Raw genomic sequence first — 18,438 nt, forward strand, 5'->3', positions numbered from 1 at the left:
GAGACCGATGACCTCGCTGTCTGGTCTCCTTCCCCCAACAACCCAACCCAACCCTTCCCATTTATGATGAATCCTACACCTGATGTAGCATTTTCTGCAGCTGTTGACATTAACCTATATTCATCAGACCAGAGATCCTTGTTTTCTTTTGATTTCGGTTCACTAACACCTCTCTATACCTAGACTTGGAATGTACAACGATGACAAATCACCGACGTTTATTCCTATTTCGTCTTCGACGTCTGTACTTCGATAATTGATGAAATCGATCCCAAAACATTAATATTAATGATGAATTTATATCATGGTGTAGAAAGCAACATATGAATACATCATATATCACATTGTGACGTATGAAATGTTCATTGAAATATGATAAGTCTGAATTTGAATGAAGAACTAATTTTTTCTCGGTTCCCTATCTCCATTTAAAAGCTAGTTTACAAGATCTTTTGTGCCCGATCGTGGCAAAATCGGAAAACAAACCGACAGCAGGTGTTTCAATCATATGAAGTTACAGAATAAAGGACAGGTGCAAGGCCATAAATACAAAACAGAAAAGTAGTAAATCAATTTAATAAATATATACTGACCATTTAACACTATAGAATGTGAGGTAGCCTTTAACAGCACGGGACGTTTCCATTCCAAAATTGCGAATTATCCTTAAAACAAGTATATATTTTCATCCAGAACTAGATAAAAATATTTCTGGTGTTAATTGTACAAAAACTACCGGCTCGTTTGCGTAGTTCGGTGAAAATCTGTACTACATATCTAGAACATTCTCAGAAATATGAAGGTTGTTATGACTTTCCATATAGCATTCTTCATGACAAGACAGACGACGCAGCTTTCCGCTAGTACTTTATTTTTCTTTTCTTTTTTGATCTTTTATAATTTTTCTTGTATCTCTTTCGCCTTGGCTTCCCTGCAGTTCCTATTTATTTCATTTTTGAGTGTCGTATATTGTACTGTTCTTTTATTGCTTGTCTCTCAGCCACGTAGGCCTGCAGTTCATTAGCTGACATTTTAGCTGTCAGCGAGTTCAGCTGATACCTCAGTTTCTAATTCTTTATTATGTTATAGACCGTCGTATTACCAAAAACGTTCCTGTTCTGATCTGTAACATCTTGGGTAATGACCGAGTTCCACACGATGTAGTCCAGGGTGCCGAATGTTCCACATTCACAAGTGTGTGTGGAGCGTTGTCATATTTTTAATACGTAGATGGGACATGGATCATGGACCATGACCCGGCAGGTAGTGTTTAGTCCCCTTGGTTGGAAGGAAGTATATTTTCGTTCTTTATTTTATGGTAAGAAGGAACAGGTAAGTTCTCCTACCTGTTTCTACTCTTTTCCTAATTCTCTAACAACAAAGGCCTTTATTTTTTTTCGATATGGCTGTTGTGACTAATATCTCTTTATCATATCACATTTGTCCTTTTTAGCCAATATTGTGCACGTTCTCCTTGGAAGAGCTAATACGTTCTGCCCTGGTTCACCAATTTTTGCTCATCTTCTGCACAATTGTACAACATACCCGTACGTAGATGTGAGAGAAACTGCTTTAGTGCAATATACTTCTCAGGATTTGTTAAAAAATCGAACTTCAGAGTTTTACAAGCCTGTTGAAGGCTCTGCGAGAGCGCCAGCTGTTGAATATCGCATTCACCACAACCTGTTTAGGTGACCTCTCTGGAGGCTGTATTCTTGAAGGGCTAAAACGGTGCGCAGTGCACATTCCCATCCCCAGGTTGCCTATCTATCGGCTTCCAAGCGCCATAAATGTTTGCTTTTCAATTTTTTTATATAATTACCAACCAGTAATAAAAATATAAGACACGGTCATAATCTACTCATTTTGCGGTAAAATCTTATGCAAAATGTTTCACACAATAAGGCAAGTAAAAAGGTTAGGAACTGAATGTACAGGGTGGTCCATTTATCGTGACCGAGCCAAATATCTCACGAAATAAGAGTCGAACGAGAAAACTACAAAGAACGAAACTTGTCTAGCTTGAAGGGGGAAACCAGATGGCGCTATGGTCGGCCCGCTAGATGGCGCTGCCATAGGTAAAACGATTATCTACTGTTTTTTTTTAGTAGGAACTCCCATTTTTATTACATATTCGTGTAGTACGTAAAGAAATATGAATGTGTTAGTTGGACCACTTTTTTCGTTTTGTGATAGATGGCGCTGTAATAGTCACAAACGTATGGTTCACAATTTTAGACGAACAGTTGGTAACAGGTAGTTAGGTTTTTTAAATTAAAATACGGAACGTAGGTACGTTTGAAGATTTTATTTCGGTTGTTACAATGTGATACATGTACCTTTGTGAACTTATCAATTCTAAAAACGCATGCTGTTACAGCGTGATTACCTGTAAATACCACATTAATGCAATACCATAAATGCTCAAAATTATGTCCGTCAACCTCAATGCATTTGGCAATACGTGCAACGACATTCCTCTCGACAGCGAGTAGTTCGCCTTCCGTAATGTTCGCTCATGCATTGACAATGCACTGATGCATGTTGTCAGGCGTTGTCGGTGGATCACGATAGCAAACATCCTTCAATTTTCCCCACAGAAAGAAATCCCGGGACGTCAGATCCGGTGAACGTGCGTGCCGTGCTTCGACGACCAATCCACCTGTCATGAAATATACTATTAAATACCGCTTCAACCGCACGCGAGCTATGCGCCGGACATCCATCATGTTGGACGTACATCACCATTCTGTCATGCAGTGAAACATCTTGTAGTAACATTGGTAGAACATTACGTAGGAAATCAGCATACATTGCACCATTTAGATTGCCATCGATAAAATGGGGGCCAATTATCCTTCCTCCCATAATGCCGCACCATACATTAACCCGCCAAGGTCGCTGATGTTCCACTTGTCGCAGCCATCGTGGAATTTCCGTTGCCCAATAGTACATATTATGCCACTTTGCGTTACCGCTGTTGGTGAATGATGCTTCGTCGCTAAATAGAACGCGTGCAAAAAATCTGTCATCGTCCCGTAATTTCTCTTGTGCCCAGTGGCAGAATTGTACACGACGATCAAAGTCGTCGCCATGCAATACCCGGTGCATAGAAATATGGTACGGGTGCAATCGATGTTGATGTAGCATTCTCAACACCGACGTTTTTGATATTCTCAATTCTCACGGAATTTGTCTGCTACTGATGTGCGGATTAGCCGCGACAGCAGCTAAAACACCTACTTGGACATCATCATTTGTTGCAGGTCGTGGTTGACGTGCCACATGTGGCTGAACACTCCCTGTTTCCTCATGTAACGTAACTATCCGGTGAACGGTCCGGACACTTGGATGATGTCGTCCAGGGTACCGAGCAGCATACATAGCACACGCCCGTTGGGAATTTTGATCACAATAGCCATACATCAACACGATATCGACCTTTACCACAATTGGCAAACGGTCCATTTTAACACGGGTAATGTATCACGAAGCAAATACCGTCCGCACTGACGGAATGTTACGTGATACCACGTACTTATACGTTTGTGACTATTACAGTGCCATTTATCACAAAGCGAAAAAAGTGGTCCAACTAAAACATTCAGATTTCTTTACGTATTACACGAATATGTAATAAAATGGGAACTCCTATTTTAAAAGACGCAGTTGATATCCGTTTTACCTATGGCAGCGACATCTAGCGGGCCAACCATAGCGCCAACTGGTTTCCCCCTTCAAGCTAGACGAGTTTCGTTCTTTGTAGTTTTTTCGTTTGATGCTTATTTCGTGAAAATTTTGTCCCGGTCACTATCAATGGACCACCCTGTATATCTCTAGGTAGTGTTGTTGTGTACCACATCATACACAATGGTATGGTGAGTTGAGCTACAGGGTGGTGCAGCAACTGTCGTCATAGGAGAGCTGGAGGGGAGCAGAAATGATTAGCGAGCAAGTTAATACAATGAACGCAATATTAACTTATAAACCTCCAAGTAAACCAATACTTCAATATAAATAAAGCATCAAGAAACAGATTGCAGCTTTTACAGTGTCTCAAGGAGGAGGCTCCCTGATTAATTACGAATGTAGGTCTTGTAGTGTCCGCGCAAGTCGAAGTGGAAGTCTGAGCGCAGGCCGGCTGTGTGTGTGTGCCGCCGACCCTCTTCGGCCCTCCTATATTGCACAGTATAGAGCGCTCGTAGTACGAAGCAGCTGGAGCCATGGTTCAGCGGGCGCGCGTCATTGGGTCCGTTCGTTGTCGATGTCTCACGGAAAGCTGCAATTCCACTGCCAACATAACTACGTCGATAGGGTGGTATCGATACTTGATACTACAAGTGTAACTCAGGCTGCACAAATTGCCCAGACCATATCTATCAAGTATTTCAGAATGATATAATCGACAAAATTTTACACATAATTTCGAACTTTTTTGAAATTTTTTCTCACTGGCGACCCACACAAAATAATGAAAATCGTTTACTCCATTTTCGATGTTCCTGCAGTAAAACATTAGCCATTACATTTAATTTATAATTTTTACTACTAATTCTATTCACAGCACATGTTGCAGACGGTATCCACATATCTCACTGAATGTATCAGCAAAATTATATCATTGTATGAAACATAGTTTAGGACATATGTCGTTTTATTCTTGAAGGTCCAATTCCTCAGAGACTCTGTGGAGTGTTTGGGTGGGAGAGTTGTAAAACAGAGCGTGAAAATTGCATATGACTAGGGTTCTTTGGTTTTAGTGGGTACAGTGTCGAGCGCTATATGTTGTGACTGTACAGGCAGATGGACGGCCAGCCCTTCTGCGGCTTCTACCGGGTACGTCAGCCGGTGCTGCTGGTGAGGGATCCAGAGCTGGCACGCGCCGTGATGATCCGAGACTTTGCCGCATTCCACGACAACAACCTCTATATCAACGAGGAGCTCGACCCAATTCTGGCGAGGAACCCTTTCTTTATGAGAGGTGAACCGTAAGTACAACTTTGTATTGTCAAGCAACCGTGTGAAATCTAGTGAAGTGACGCAGCCTCTCACTTGCTATAGCATCACTCCCTAAATAATTAGTTTTCTTCTTCTTTCGGCCTCTCTATTTCATTCGTGATCTATGTACTGTGAATATACGGAAACTCCACTTTGTTATTGAAGCTGTATTTTTTGGTACTCTATTATTCAGAGTATATTTTACAGACAGCTGATGACAATAGTGCAAGTAGTTCATGTTCAAATATTTTCTTTAATGAAATATATTGTAAATTTAATATTCATCAAAATTCGATCCTGTTTAAAATAGCTAGTTAGCACCAGGTGCCGGCCGGAGTGGCCGTGCGGTTCTAGGCGGCACAGTCTGGAACCGAGCGACCGCTACGGTCGCAGGTTCGAATCCAGCCTTGGGCATGGATGTGTGTGATGTCCTTAGGTTAGTTAGGTTTAAGTAGTTCTAAGTTCTAGGGGACTGATAAGCTCAGAAGTTAAGTCGCATAGTACTCAGAGCCATTTGAACCATTTTTTCAAACACCAGGCCGTTAGCGGTAGAATACATTAAACTTATTCGCAGTTGCGAAAATGGACAACCATCAGATGTAGAATGGAAAGACAACAGTGGAAAAATTCGTCCCGGACCGGGACTCGAACCCGGATTTCCCGATTATCACGAGCAATCGTCTTAGCATTAGCTATCCGTTCACGGCTCACGGTCGTACACAAACATCCATATGTCGTCAAGCATGCGCCTATAACCTGCACTTGTGCATGCATTACGTACATTCCCGTAACGGTCAGACATTTTACATACACCGGGCAAGCGACTTTCAAATAAAAAATGGTTGAAATGGCTCTGAGCACTATGGGACTTAACTGCTAAGGTCATCAGTCCCCTACAACTTGGAACTACTTAAACCTAACTAACCTAAGGACATCACACACATCCATGCCCGAGGCAGGATTCGAACCTGCGACCGTAGCGGTTGCGCGGTTCCAGACTGTAGCGCCTAGAACCGCTCGGCTACTTCGGCCGGCTTCAAATGAACTGTCTCACCTGTACGGGAATATACATAATGGACGTACAAGTACAGATCGTAGACGTATGGTTGACGACTTATAGAAGTTCGGGTCTGCCCATGAGTTGTGCACGGGTAGCCAAATGCCAAATGGCCAGGCGACCGCTCGCGATAAGCGGCAAATCCAGGCACGAGCACCGATCTGACACAAAGTTTCACTGTCGTCATTCCATTCTACAGCTAACGGTTGTCTACATTCGCAATTGCGAATACATTTAATGTGTTTGATAACGGCCATAGCCGCCACAGTGCCTGTTTGTTTGGACATCTGTTAGTGTCCAAAGGAATTTTGCATCGTATTTCTGAATAGCACAGGCACTGTACTATCGTAGATAGAGATAGAAGGCCTACGAGATTTATGAGGCATCAGAATAGTTTTGTTATATATGGCTTGTCTACATCATGCTGTACTACTCTCCTGACAGGCTGGGAAAAAGGAGTGCTAGTTCTGCAAGGTTCGCAGGAGAGCTTCTGTAAAGTTTGGAAGGTAGGAGACGAGATACTGGCAGAAGTAAAGCTGTGAGTACCGGGCGTGAGTCGTGCTTCGGTAGCTCAGTTGGTAGAGCACTTGCCCGCGAAAGGCAGAGGTCCTGAGTTCGAGTCTCGGTCGGGCACACAGTTTTAATCTGCCAGGAAGTTTCATATCAGCGCACACTCCGATGCAGAGTGAAAATCTCATTCTGGAAACATCCCCCAGGCTGTGGCTATGCCATGTCTCCGCTATATCCTTTCTTTCAGGAGTGCTAGTTCTGCATGGTTCGCAGGAGAGCTTCTGTAAAGTTTGGAAGGTAGGAGACGAGATACTGGCAGAAGTAAAGCTGTGAGTACCGGGCGTGAGTCGTGCTTCGGTAGCTCAGTTGGTAGAGCACTTGCCCGCGAAAGGCAAAGGTCCCGAGTTCGAGTCTCGGTCGGGCACACAGTTTTAATCTGCCAGGAAGTTTCAAAAAGGATCATGTCATATGTCCTCTGCTTTTCCAGTAATTGGGTGAAACCAACAGACAATGCAACAGGCAACTATTTTTGTATAACTAAAATAGACGGAATCACCTCGAAAACAAACCAAAGTGTGTAGATTCCAAACGCCCGCAATCAGACGCTAGAACAGCAGGGCAGTGCCACACTGCTAAAGGTTGTCAAGGAGATGGCTGTTCTTACCTGTTGCTTCCTAAGATAAAAGAAAGGTCGTGAGTAGCATACCTTTTCTATACAAGGGAGTTATACAATATCTGTCGGGACATGGTCCGTATTCCAGCTACTTACTAAAAATACGAGAGGAATCGTTCAAGGATTCTCTCTGTGCAGGTATATTTTTAAAGTGCTCAACAGATCACTCCGCAGATGGTCGGGAAACAGGAGTGCTGAAGAAGCATAATCACCCTTCGCTACTTTGGATCATGTTCAGATTTCTTCGAATGGTTCCACCCTGTATACCAGAGCATACATTGTGGTCGCATTACAGTCCAAAGCGATCAGATCATGTTCAATGAGGTTGCATCGCCACAACGTCCTTAGGGAGGGGTTGAATGGTCAGGGGGTATCAGCAGTCCCAAAGCCTGTCAAGAATATCAGTCTGTTGCACATCGCACTGTAAGTCTTCATGCTGAATGCAAAATGTGTGTAAAAGAACGGCCTAAGGTGTGAGGCCTTATGTGGTTGATTCTGAGCTGCGGTGTGTCTGAAATGTTTTCTTCAGCCACCAGTAAGAATACCGCGTGATTTCAACACTGGGCGTTGCTGTTCTGATCTCAATCGAAGATGTGTCAAGAGGAGGGGTGAGATGTGGGTCAGCGAGGTATGACGGCTTTCTCATCTCGTGACGTGTCCACGGGGGCGTTGGGCAAAATTGCGGTAAAGTTTGGTGCCAGTGTGACATAGTTAGCCCAACTTACACCTCACATGAACGTCTGAGGTCTAGCCTTCTATTCGCATGTGTCAACACCTTGCTGTCTAAAGTGTTGCCGAATCCGAGGGGGACGATGCAGGGCGGCATACTTTTGTATCATTTTTAAGCGTACTCACGATGGTCAGTTTGCTTGTAATCCATTACGAAGATTTAACAGCACTCATTGGTTAACAACCTAGGCAGTGAGCAACTTAACAAAAGGTTATAACTGACGTTTCATATTTATGATTGGCAGCACCGCATCAGGCTAGAGGTACAGATTTTTGTGCTTTTAAGTTAAGTAGATTGTAATTAAAGGTAGATTAGGTTGGTTGGTTTGTGGGGGTTGAAGGGACCAGACTACAAAGACCATCTCTCTCTAAAGGTAGATTACAACAAATTACTCATTACATAGTGTGTTAGAGTGTTTTTAAGGTTACTACTCACTTTTCTTTACATATTATTCCAGAAAATGCAAGAAATTCGCAAAGTCGGGTTACAGTAGTATTTTTGTTCAAGTTTTGACCCAGTGAACTTAGAGAATCCCGTTCAGTTGTTCTGTTTTTCGTTCCAGCAATTTAAGGAGATAATGCCCATTTATTATTGAGTTCATATTTCTGGAAAGTAGCATAAATCTTAAGTTGTTTAATTTAGAATATTTTGCACTAGCCGTTGTTTCCATACCGTTTGCTTACATTGAAGTTAGATTAAAAGTTAATTCAATTGTGGATAAGTTAGTTAACAGATGTTGCAGTTAAGTGAGCGCTGGGTTCTTTTTGTTAAGGGAAATAATTAACTTTTTACGTTATGTCATACCACTGTAGCGCTAACCTGCAGATCGCAAATGAGAATAATTTGTGTATTGTTAAGTGTGTTTAGTGATTTCATTTTAAGGGTGTAATTTGTGTTGAAGTGCATGACTGGGTTGGATTTTGCCATAGGATAGTCAAAGAGGGTGCGGTATATATAGAGTGCGGGTTCGGATTTCACTTGGGTGATCGTAGTGGGGAATGGAATGGGAAATTCAGTCAGGCTTTCGCACTGAACTGTAAGCTCTGCAAAAAAGACAAGATAATCGCTAAACAGAAGACAAAGATTTGTGCCCTTCAGGCTGTATTAAAACATGCGAAATCTGGACTACATAGGTTGAAGGGAGAGAAAGCGGGCACATTATTGGCACGAGAGAATGTGATGCTTCCATCCGCGAAATTGCTGCTCTTGTGGGAAGAGATGTTTCGGGAGTGCAACGAGTGAGTGCCGAATGGTTCACGGAAGGCCATAGAACAAGACGAGGTGGGTCAGGTCACACCAACCAGACCATCCCACGAGAAGATCAACGCCTCATACGAATGGCATTCCAGGATAGATCTGCGTCCTCCTCGGCTCTGGTGCAACAGTGGAGCAGTATAACGCATGATACACTATCAGGAGTGACAGCCCGTCGCCGTTTATTACGGCGTGGGCTGCGTGCACGTCGTTTACTTCTCTGCCTACCCTTGACGAATGTGCAGAAACATGCTAGACGGCAATGGTGGGTGGAACAATATCACGGCGGACAGGAAAGGCATCAGATAGTGTTTTCGGATGAATACAGACAGGTTCTGTTTGTTTGGAAATGATGGCGCATTTTGGTTCGCCTCAGACAGGGGGAGCGCAGTCAGTGACTGCATTCACACAAGAAGTATAGCGCCAGCTGAAGGCCTTATGGTGCGTATCCAGGGCACTTAGCCCAATGTGAGCGACTTGAATAACATCCTGCGACCCGTAGCCACACCTTTCTGCACAACACCCCATATGCCATTTTCCAGCAAAGTAATGCACGACTACTTGTTGTCTTCTTGGTATCACAGGACGACAGTTTTTGCCCTGGGGCGCCAGATCACCAGACTCGTCGCCTATCGAAAATGTGTGGGATATGGTGAAACGAGAGGTGCACTGCTGTGAGCCAATGCCAATCATCACAGATGGACTTTGGAACCAGGTGTATGCAGCATGGATGGCTATACCACAGGACGCCTTTGCGCCTTATACGCGTCGATGCCACCATGCATAAACCAAGTCATCCGAGCCCTTGGCGTACCCTTTGGCTACTAGGCAACAGGACACATGCTGAACCGAGGTGACTGAAATGCTAATCATTTCTGCAGAACATAGTAATGTACATATCCTGTGGATATGAACATACTATCTCTACTCGTTGAACGTGTTCAATTTCTTTCTGAGCATAAACGTAAATAAGGAGGGGGATAGGCCAGATGATACAGGATAAATTAGGGAAAGGTTAACAGGTCACAGTGAAACGTCCCCTGAAACAATTATACAAGACTGTGCTTAAACTGACACACAATATTTTTAGCGCAACGCAATCTGACTTTCAAAAAAATCCCTACAAAGAATGGGCCCTGACTAACATTAAACTATACCTTTCACAAATCACTTACCTCACAAAAATCTTCGCTACTCAAGCTACTGCAATACAGCGAGCGCCACTACTGCCAGCTAAATAAAAGATTCAAACTACTGAAGGCACTAACTACTGATAGGCATAGTTAGCAAATGAAAGATTTTGATAGAGAACAACCAATGTATTTACCTCAATAGTCATAATATATGTAGCAGTTCATGACAAATTTCAAAACTCCACCATCTCTCTCCCCACATCCACCACTGCTGGCGGCTCTCCTCCTACTGCGCAACGCTACGCGCTGTTCACAGCCAGCTGCCTAACACTACAATGGCGAGTATTACAACAATGCAAAGCAGCCACAGACTGCACACAGCACAGCCAGTGATTTTCATACAGAGGTGGCGTTACCAATAAAAAAACCTAAACAGCCTACTTACATAGCCCCCATGCTCCCCATAAAAATTTTTACAAATTGTTTTGGGCACTGGGCAATACATATTTGTTAAAATTTTTCATAATCGTAATTACAATAACAAAGAAATCAAATGCACACACTTATTGATACAATGTTGGTCAAAAGCTAAAATTTTCTCACAGGCCATAAAGATAGTTCTGATCATTCATCATAATAGTAATTACAGTTTTTTTTCACAAAGTCTCATTAGTAAAAGAAATTGCACACAGAAGTAGTGGATTTCCATGCAGTCTTGAAGAAGTAGTGTTGTCCTTCCAACGGAAAGACAGTGCTGGCTCTTGACATGCTGACAGGTAATGGGCCACAACAGAGCAAACCCACAGCAGAGTCAGTCGAAGTTTTGAAGAGTATTGGTAGGTAGGTCATCACAGAGCAGACCCACTGTAGTCCTGGTAAAGATTTCGGCATTGGTGGACCACCAGAGGTGCAGACCCACTGTAGTCCTGGTGTAGAGATTACGGCATTGGTGGGCCACCACAGGTGCAGACCCACTGTAGTCCTGGTGTAGAGATTGTGGTATTGGTGGGCCACCAGAGGTGCAGACCCACTGCAGTCCTTGTAGAAATTGTGGTATTGGTGGGCCACCAGAGGTGCAGACCCACTGCAGTCCTGGTAGAAATAATGGTACTGGTGAGTCAGCAAAGGTGTAGACCCACTGTAGTCCTTGTAGAAATAATGGTACTGGTGAGTCAGCAAAGACGCAGACCCACTGTAGTCCTTTAGAAATAATGGTATTGGTGAGTCAGCAAAGGTGTAGACCCACTGTAGTCCTTGTAGAGACGGCCAGCAGCCATCTGTTGCAAATGTGCAGGTGCACAATCACCATCGAAGAGTCTTGCGGACAATATAGCAAGTCCATAAACCACCACTTGTGCACTCACAAAGTTTTTTTAATTGTCCTTAGAACCAGCAATGCTGTTATCCAGTCCCTTGCTGAATTATTAACACACGTGTAAACACTAACAGTCCCTACTTCTCACATATTGTCCATATACTATGACCAATAAAAACGTGTGCAGTGAAATGATACTTAATTTAAAGAACTGGTGTCTATACAATTATAAATTTACAACATGAGAATACAATTACAAAGGTACAAAATACATCATTAAATAAGATAACAATACAGATAACATTTGTAGTAAAACAGGCTTTACGAAAGAATAGAAATAGACATATACATCAGTGTGACAGGAATTATAAGTACCTACATAAAAGATCAGACTAACTTTTGAAACATCAACTTCACACATGAGCAACAAAACAGAACAGATAAATAATGTCTAAACATCTTTACAAAGTAAATAACATATTATTAATGCAAATTATATTTGAGGATAACAGTATTCCTCATCGTAACTTAGTATTAGAAGAGAAAAAAGTTCTATGAAACAGTACACAGAGACAGGAAGAAAACAAATACACAAGGGTACACAAACACATAGGGGGATAACACAATGGAAAGGACAGGGTTCGTTTTCAGTGTAACTTTTGGTACTGCAGTATTTTGCGAACAAAAACCTTTTTTGTTCTTGGAGATCTCCCTTCGTTCATCATTATTCCCAAAAAGTCCCATCTGTACCTCTTTTCTGTATTCTAACCATATTTCTTTCAAAATAAATATGGCTCATTGTACAATACTCATTTAGGCCCAAATCGTTTTCATATAACTTTCAAAGCATGCTTTCCCTATTCTCCATAGTTAGGTTCTTATATAGTCTACCCCCTCTTAAGCTAACTTAAATCTACTGAGCTCAGATGCTAAACTAAAGGACGAGGCAATGCAGCAGCACAAAACAATTAACACAAACAGCAATGATAAAAAATACAAAAGGCAAAGCAAGCAGCATAAATTACAACTAATATAAGGCAATGAGCAGCAAACAAGAAAAATAAATCAGTAGTAAAACTGGCTTAAAAGAATAATACAAAGTGAAATTTGGTAGCACTATGCATGGCAAACAGCAGAAGCAAAAGCAATAAATTATATCTAAACATGACAAAGCTCAAGCAGAAAAGTATTACAGTAAAGACAACAATGCAGACAAGGGAAATGTATATTCACATCTTAATGTCTAAGTAATTAAAATGGTGCACCACAACTTACTCTACCATAAAAATTACCAAGTACCTGAAAAGAAAATTATATATGCAGTTACTGTTATTAGTCCCTTCTTATTGTTCTTTCCATTACAAGAGCTCCTTTTTCGAAGAATGTGGATCATAAAGTAATTATTTAATAGATCTGTAGACAGAAAGTGTTCACATTAGCAAATGCATTTAATTTTATTTTATGAAACCAATGCTGCAAGACAGCTGGAAACCAGATATCAAATGAAATAAGCAATTACGCAAACCAAAGCATAAAAATATCATTCAATAGTCATGTGACATTTCATAAGTTAGTAGAAATTCTCTCAACTCTCGTAGAAAGACGCTTGTCATAATCAGGTGTGCAGATGTAAAAATATTTCTCGTCATTTCATTAGGCATTTCTGTAAATATCATAAATTAAGAGCTCCACAGTGTAATCATATGTTTTCAAGTTCGACCGTGTCGTTTTTGCGATGCTTTCTACAAAGGAATGTCAGAAGCGAGGTTAATGGCCTCTTTGTTTCTACACCTAATGGCTTTTTCTCCGGGCGGCTGGCCCAACTGGGCGCCACAACGCATTACATCAAGGTCACTTAGCTTTCTTACCGCTACAGTGACAGTCTCATATAAAAATATTTCACAGGTCAAGAATTTGGGTTACAAATCTGTAGAAACAAACTCCTATTGATATAACAGTGTCCAAAAGGTTTTCGTCGGCATTGTGATACATTCGTGCATTTACACACATATCATAACTCTTAAAGTAAGATTCTTGGTTTCCAACATCCTTTTCCACAAATCAGAGTGCCTAACCACTACTCATTATTCCTTACCTTGCTACACATATCAAAATTCGTCGACACTTCTTCAATATTTCATCATAAGAAATACATAGCATAATCAAATTCTTCATATAACATCAGCTTATTGATCATAAACATACCTCAACAGCATAATACACATCGTCGTCGTAAAAATAACATCAAAACACCTCAGTCAAATCTCAAAATCGTCGTAGCTTTCTAATTTCAAAACCTAAAAAAAATTCTCTGCTCATTTCAAAAGTGTCATCTACCTCAAACGTACTTTAAAAATCATGATCCCATACCAAATACATGATTCAAAGTTCTCATAATATCACAATGGGTCCAAAAAAATATGAACAGTTCACAAACTACATACAAAATACAGTTTCATAAGTGTGAAGTTATCCAATTGCGTAATTGCGTAAACATCTGTCACTGACGTAATAAAAAAAATGTTTGTCTCTCTCAGTTAAGTGATCAGATAGCTGTGTAATTATGTGTTAGAGAAATATGGTACCGATGTGTAAAGTTGTGTAAGCAAATACCATATTAGCTAGGGCTCCTTGTGCTTGCCACACACATGGTACACAAAGTAAGCGTGTACCCCCCTGAGGATTAATGTAATTATACCCTCAGGTGTTACAGATTACAGCAATGGAATGAAATGTATCACGGAAAACCCTTGTATCATTGCACTTCAAATATCTTAAAAAAATAAATGTTTTAAGTGCGAAATTAATCACTCAAATACGTGTACTGTAGCGCTAAACTGTGTGTCATGTTGTAAGATAATCTCTGTGGAAGTCTCGTAGTTATCGTCCTCCAAAAGCTAAGTTCTGCAGAAGTCAATGTACTTACCTCATGATAAACAAAAGTGAAATGCATTGTGTATAGATATCGTAGTTATTACGCTTATTGTTGTGATGAAGAAAGTACTGTGGTGTAACGTATTGTTGTGCTACAGAAAAGCTGTCTCCTTGTAGCTATACCACAAAAGTTACTACTAAAATATGTTTTACTTTCCAGAAGAATTCAGAAAAACTGTGCAGATATAAAACAGATACACCGCAAAAGCAACATTGTAAATTGTCACTCATTAGTAGCGTCGTGATAAAACCGTGTAGTTGTCACATAAACTAACCACTGTGTCGTCTGGTATCTCACAGAAAGTACTTTAAATAAAGAATGTCTTTTCAAGTAAACCAAAATGTTGCATGAAAATCTCATTAGCAGTGCCTGTATATGTTCTAAGTATGTGAGCCTTATAGTCGTTACGTAATCGTGCAACAAACAAGCAAGAATGCACACACACAATAACACTGTGTCGTTTGTTCACAATAACAATGCATTCGTAATTTCTGTTTAAATAAGTTCTCTTGGTTCTTGACTGGATATTTAACTTCAAACATTGTTGCATGTTAACAGTTTCTTAAGTCTTACAAAGCATACTAGTAATGTAAAGTGAAAAGTTATATGGCAAAGACAAAGTTAAAAAGCAGATTATTTTTCAATAAACGGTTTTACATGTGAAATGTGGTGTAAACCTTTACTCTTCCTAGTACGCAGAGTTTCAACTTCAACGCAATTATCATGTGGTATACGTCGGTAAAGAATACTGGAATTTTTCTCAAGGTTAGCGTCTATGTTATTTTTCTCTGAGCCAGCCGGCGCAAGCGGCTGCCTGCGTTGTGAGTCATTGTCTGTCTCTTTGTTGGCGTGCGTCGTTATTGGGATTAGGAGACCTAACTTCTACAAATTCATTTTGACGAGAAGGCCCTGCCCTGTTTAAATCCCGCCAGTTCTGATGCAATTCAGGTCTGTCGTTACGAATATATCGTCTGTCGTCATGTCGGTAGGTTCCGTAGTTTCTTCCTTGTCCGTCACGTGGTGGAGAATTTCTCCCGGAATCGTAACTGTGCGCCGAACTGTTGCGTCGGAAGTTATTCTGTCTCCCTTGATAATAATTGTTTTGGTTCCCATATTGTCTGTTTCTATGGTAATCTCCGTCATATTCGTTACTACGGAAATGCGATCTTTCTCTGTAACTATTGTTACTCTGCCAGTGGTTGTCATATGGGTGGTGTCTGTTTTGTTCACGCTTTGCGTTGTAAGAATAGCCTTGTCATGTCCATTTATTATTTCTGTCATCACGGAAATGTGGCGGATGTGACCTGTAATTGTTGTTTTCATGTTTTCGCGTTCCGCGATTGTCAGTGTCAATTTCTAATTCTTGTAAGAGTCCCTGAAAAGCCTCAAGTCGTCTTTGCAACGTCCTGCTAAAATAATATGTCGTAAATGTTCAGGTAATTTGATTAAGCAAATGCGGATGAGTTCTGAGGGGCTGTATGGGTTTGACAGGTACTGATTCTTGTGCAACATGTCTTCAAAATATTTCACAAGACTGGAAAATTCAGATTGTTCGAAATGTTTCATCATTATGATGCTATGTTTTACTCGGTCTTGTGTAGCTTGAGACCAATATGCTGAGAGGAAGGCATGATAAAATTCTCCTTCACTGTGACAATCGTGAATGACCGATTGCATTCTTACAGCTGGTTCATTCTCTAAATAGCCACACATAAATTCTAATCTGTGTTCTAACGACCAGTTGGGAGGAAAACAATGAGAGAATTGATGGAGCCACGCTTGTGGATGAATGTCGTTGGCAGAATTCTTAAACGTTTTGAATTTACGTGTAGTAATGAACAGCTTATAGTCAAAATCATCGTGTCGGCGAGTAGCACATCGGTCATTGTTACGTCGTGTCGGCGGTTCCATCTCAAAATTCGGTGTGCCTTGCCAATTTCTTTCATAATTTCCGAAGTGTCCTGTGTTATTATTTTGTGGTTGTTCCGTATTTCTATGTCCCTCTTCCCGTAATGGGGCGCGAGTGTCCTCTGAAATACGTAATTCTTGTATTACCTGTGTCAGCTGATCTTGTACTTCGCGGATTTCACTTTTGTACTGTGTATTGATTTGATTTTGATTTTGTTTGAATTTTCTAATTTCTTCATACTCTTCAGTGTCAGTGAAGGCTACAGGTGTTGTGTCATTCCGATCATCATCTACCTTTGTAGATAAGTTAGTGAACTGATCTGAAAGTTCGGCTACTTTATCTGATAGTAAACTTATTTCCTCAGTGTGTTTTTCTGAACCAAGTTTCAGAGTATCTACTGTGTCCTTTAAGTTTTCCTGAGTTTTTGCAAGTTGTGTAACCGAATCGGTAGATGCAACTGAGTCAAATTTAACTTGCAAGGTCTCATGATTTTCATGAACAATAATTTGCAGTTCTTTTATGGCTGCTTCGTGATTCTGTAATGCATTTTCATGCCGCGAACAAATAGGCTGAAAATGCTCACAAATTTGTGCTTTTACGTCACTACAGACCTTTTGACATTTCGATTCAATGTTATGTAGCTCAGTAGTTAAATCTTCACGTGTTTGTTCAAGCGTGGTGTCTAACTTTTGAAGATTTTGTTCCATTGCGTCTAACTGTTGCTGTGTTTGTCTCTGGTGTTGTTCCATTGTGTCTAACTTTTTAAGATTTTGTTCCATTGTGTCTAATTTTTGAAGCTTTTGCTGTGTTTGTCTCTGATTTTGTTCCATTGTGTCTAATTTTTCAAGCTTTTGTCCCATTTGTTGCATTAATTGTAATAACAATGCACTGGTGTCTGAAACATGTTCCTCAGTGCTTTGCGGCAGTGAATTTGCACCGGTAACATTCACATTTTGACACGTGGAAAATGTGTCTTGACTCATTTGAGAAAACGGTGAGAACCCAAAACCTGAGTCTACAATATTTGCAAAATCGTGTCCTGTCATTCCTGATTCCTGAGGCGAGCTGTTGCCGACCGATCGATCGATAATGCTTCCCTCTTCACTAATTGTTTCACTGTCCATGCCATTGTTTGCCGCCCGCTCCATTTCCCTATGCACAATTACCAAATTACTACTTTGAACATCAGTTAATTCATTACTCGGTGGCGCTAACACACTGCTTTCGTTTTCACTGTCATTTCTCAGTTTACTTTGGAGCCTAGTATTACGTTTTTCACACGCCATTATTGTCACAGTATTTCACACGACAACACAGAAAAATACAATTTGAAGAGCAAAAATAAGAGAACACATTAACATAACTCTGAAAATAATATCTAGTTAATTGCAGCTGCGAAATACTTGGTGCAAATCTACATGCATGCCACAACTGTTTTACTGTACAACAATGAAAGACTGCAACTAAAAAGGAGATTTTCTCTACAATTACGTGCTAGCAATAAACAAAAGCTACACTAATTACACAAACTACAAGAAAAAATCAGAAGATTCCAGTGAGGTATCCTGGCAGGGTCGCCATATGAAACGTCCCCTATGAACAATTATACAAGACTGTGCTTAAACTGACACACAATATTTTTAGCGCAACGCAATCTGACTTTCAAAAAAATCCCTACAAAGAATGGGCCCTGACTAACATTAAACTATACCTTTCACAAATCACTTACCTCACAAAAATCTTCGCTACTCAAGCTACTGCAATACAGCGAGCGCCACTACTGCCAACTAAATAAAAGATTCAAACTACTGAAGGCACTAACTACTGATAGGCATAGTTAGCAAATGAAAGATTTTGATAGAGAACAACCAATGTATTTACCCCAATAGTCATAATATATGTAGCAGTTCATGACAAATTTCAA

General features: G+C 40.8%; 1 protein-coding gene across 3 annotated transcripts in view; it reads left to right on the forward strand.

The window, feature by feature from the left end:
• Window positions 1–18,438, forward strand: part of LOC126199357 (probable cytochrome P450 6a13) — a 251,063-nt gene that overhangs the window by 184,191 nt on the left and 48,434 nt on the right. For all 3 annotated transcript variants that reach the window (XM_049936222.1, XM_049936220.1, XM_049936221.1), the window contains exon 3: window positions 4,800–4,988. In XM_049936222.1, the coding sequence (XP_049792179.1) occupies window positions 4,800–4,988 (189 nt within the window). The remainder of the gene's footprint in view (window positions 1–4,799; window positions 4,989–18,438) is intronic.

The sequence above is a fragment of the Schistocerca nitens genome, chromosome 8, assembly GCF_023898315.1.
Source record: "Schistocerca nitens isolate TAMUIC-IGC-003100 chromosome 8, iqSchNite1.1, whole genome shotgun sequence".
Lineage (NCBI taxonomy): Eukaryota > Metazoa > Arthropoda > Insecta > Orthoptera > Acrididae > Schistocerca > Schistocerca nitens.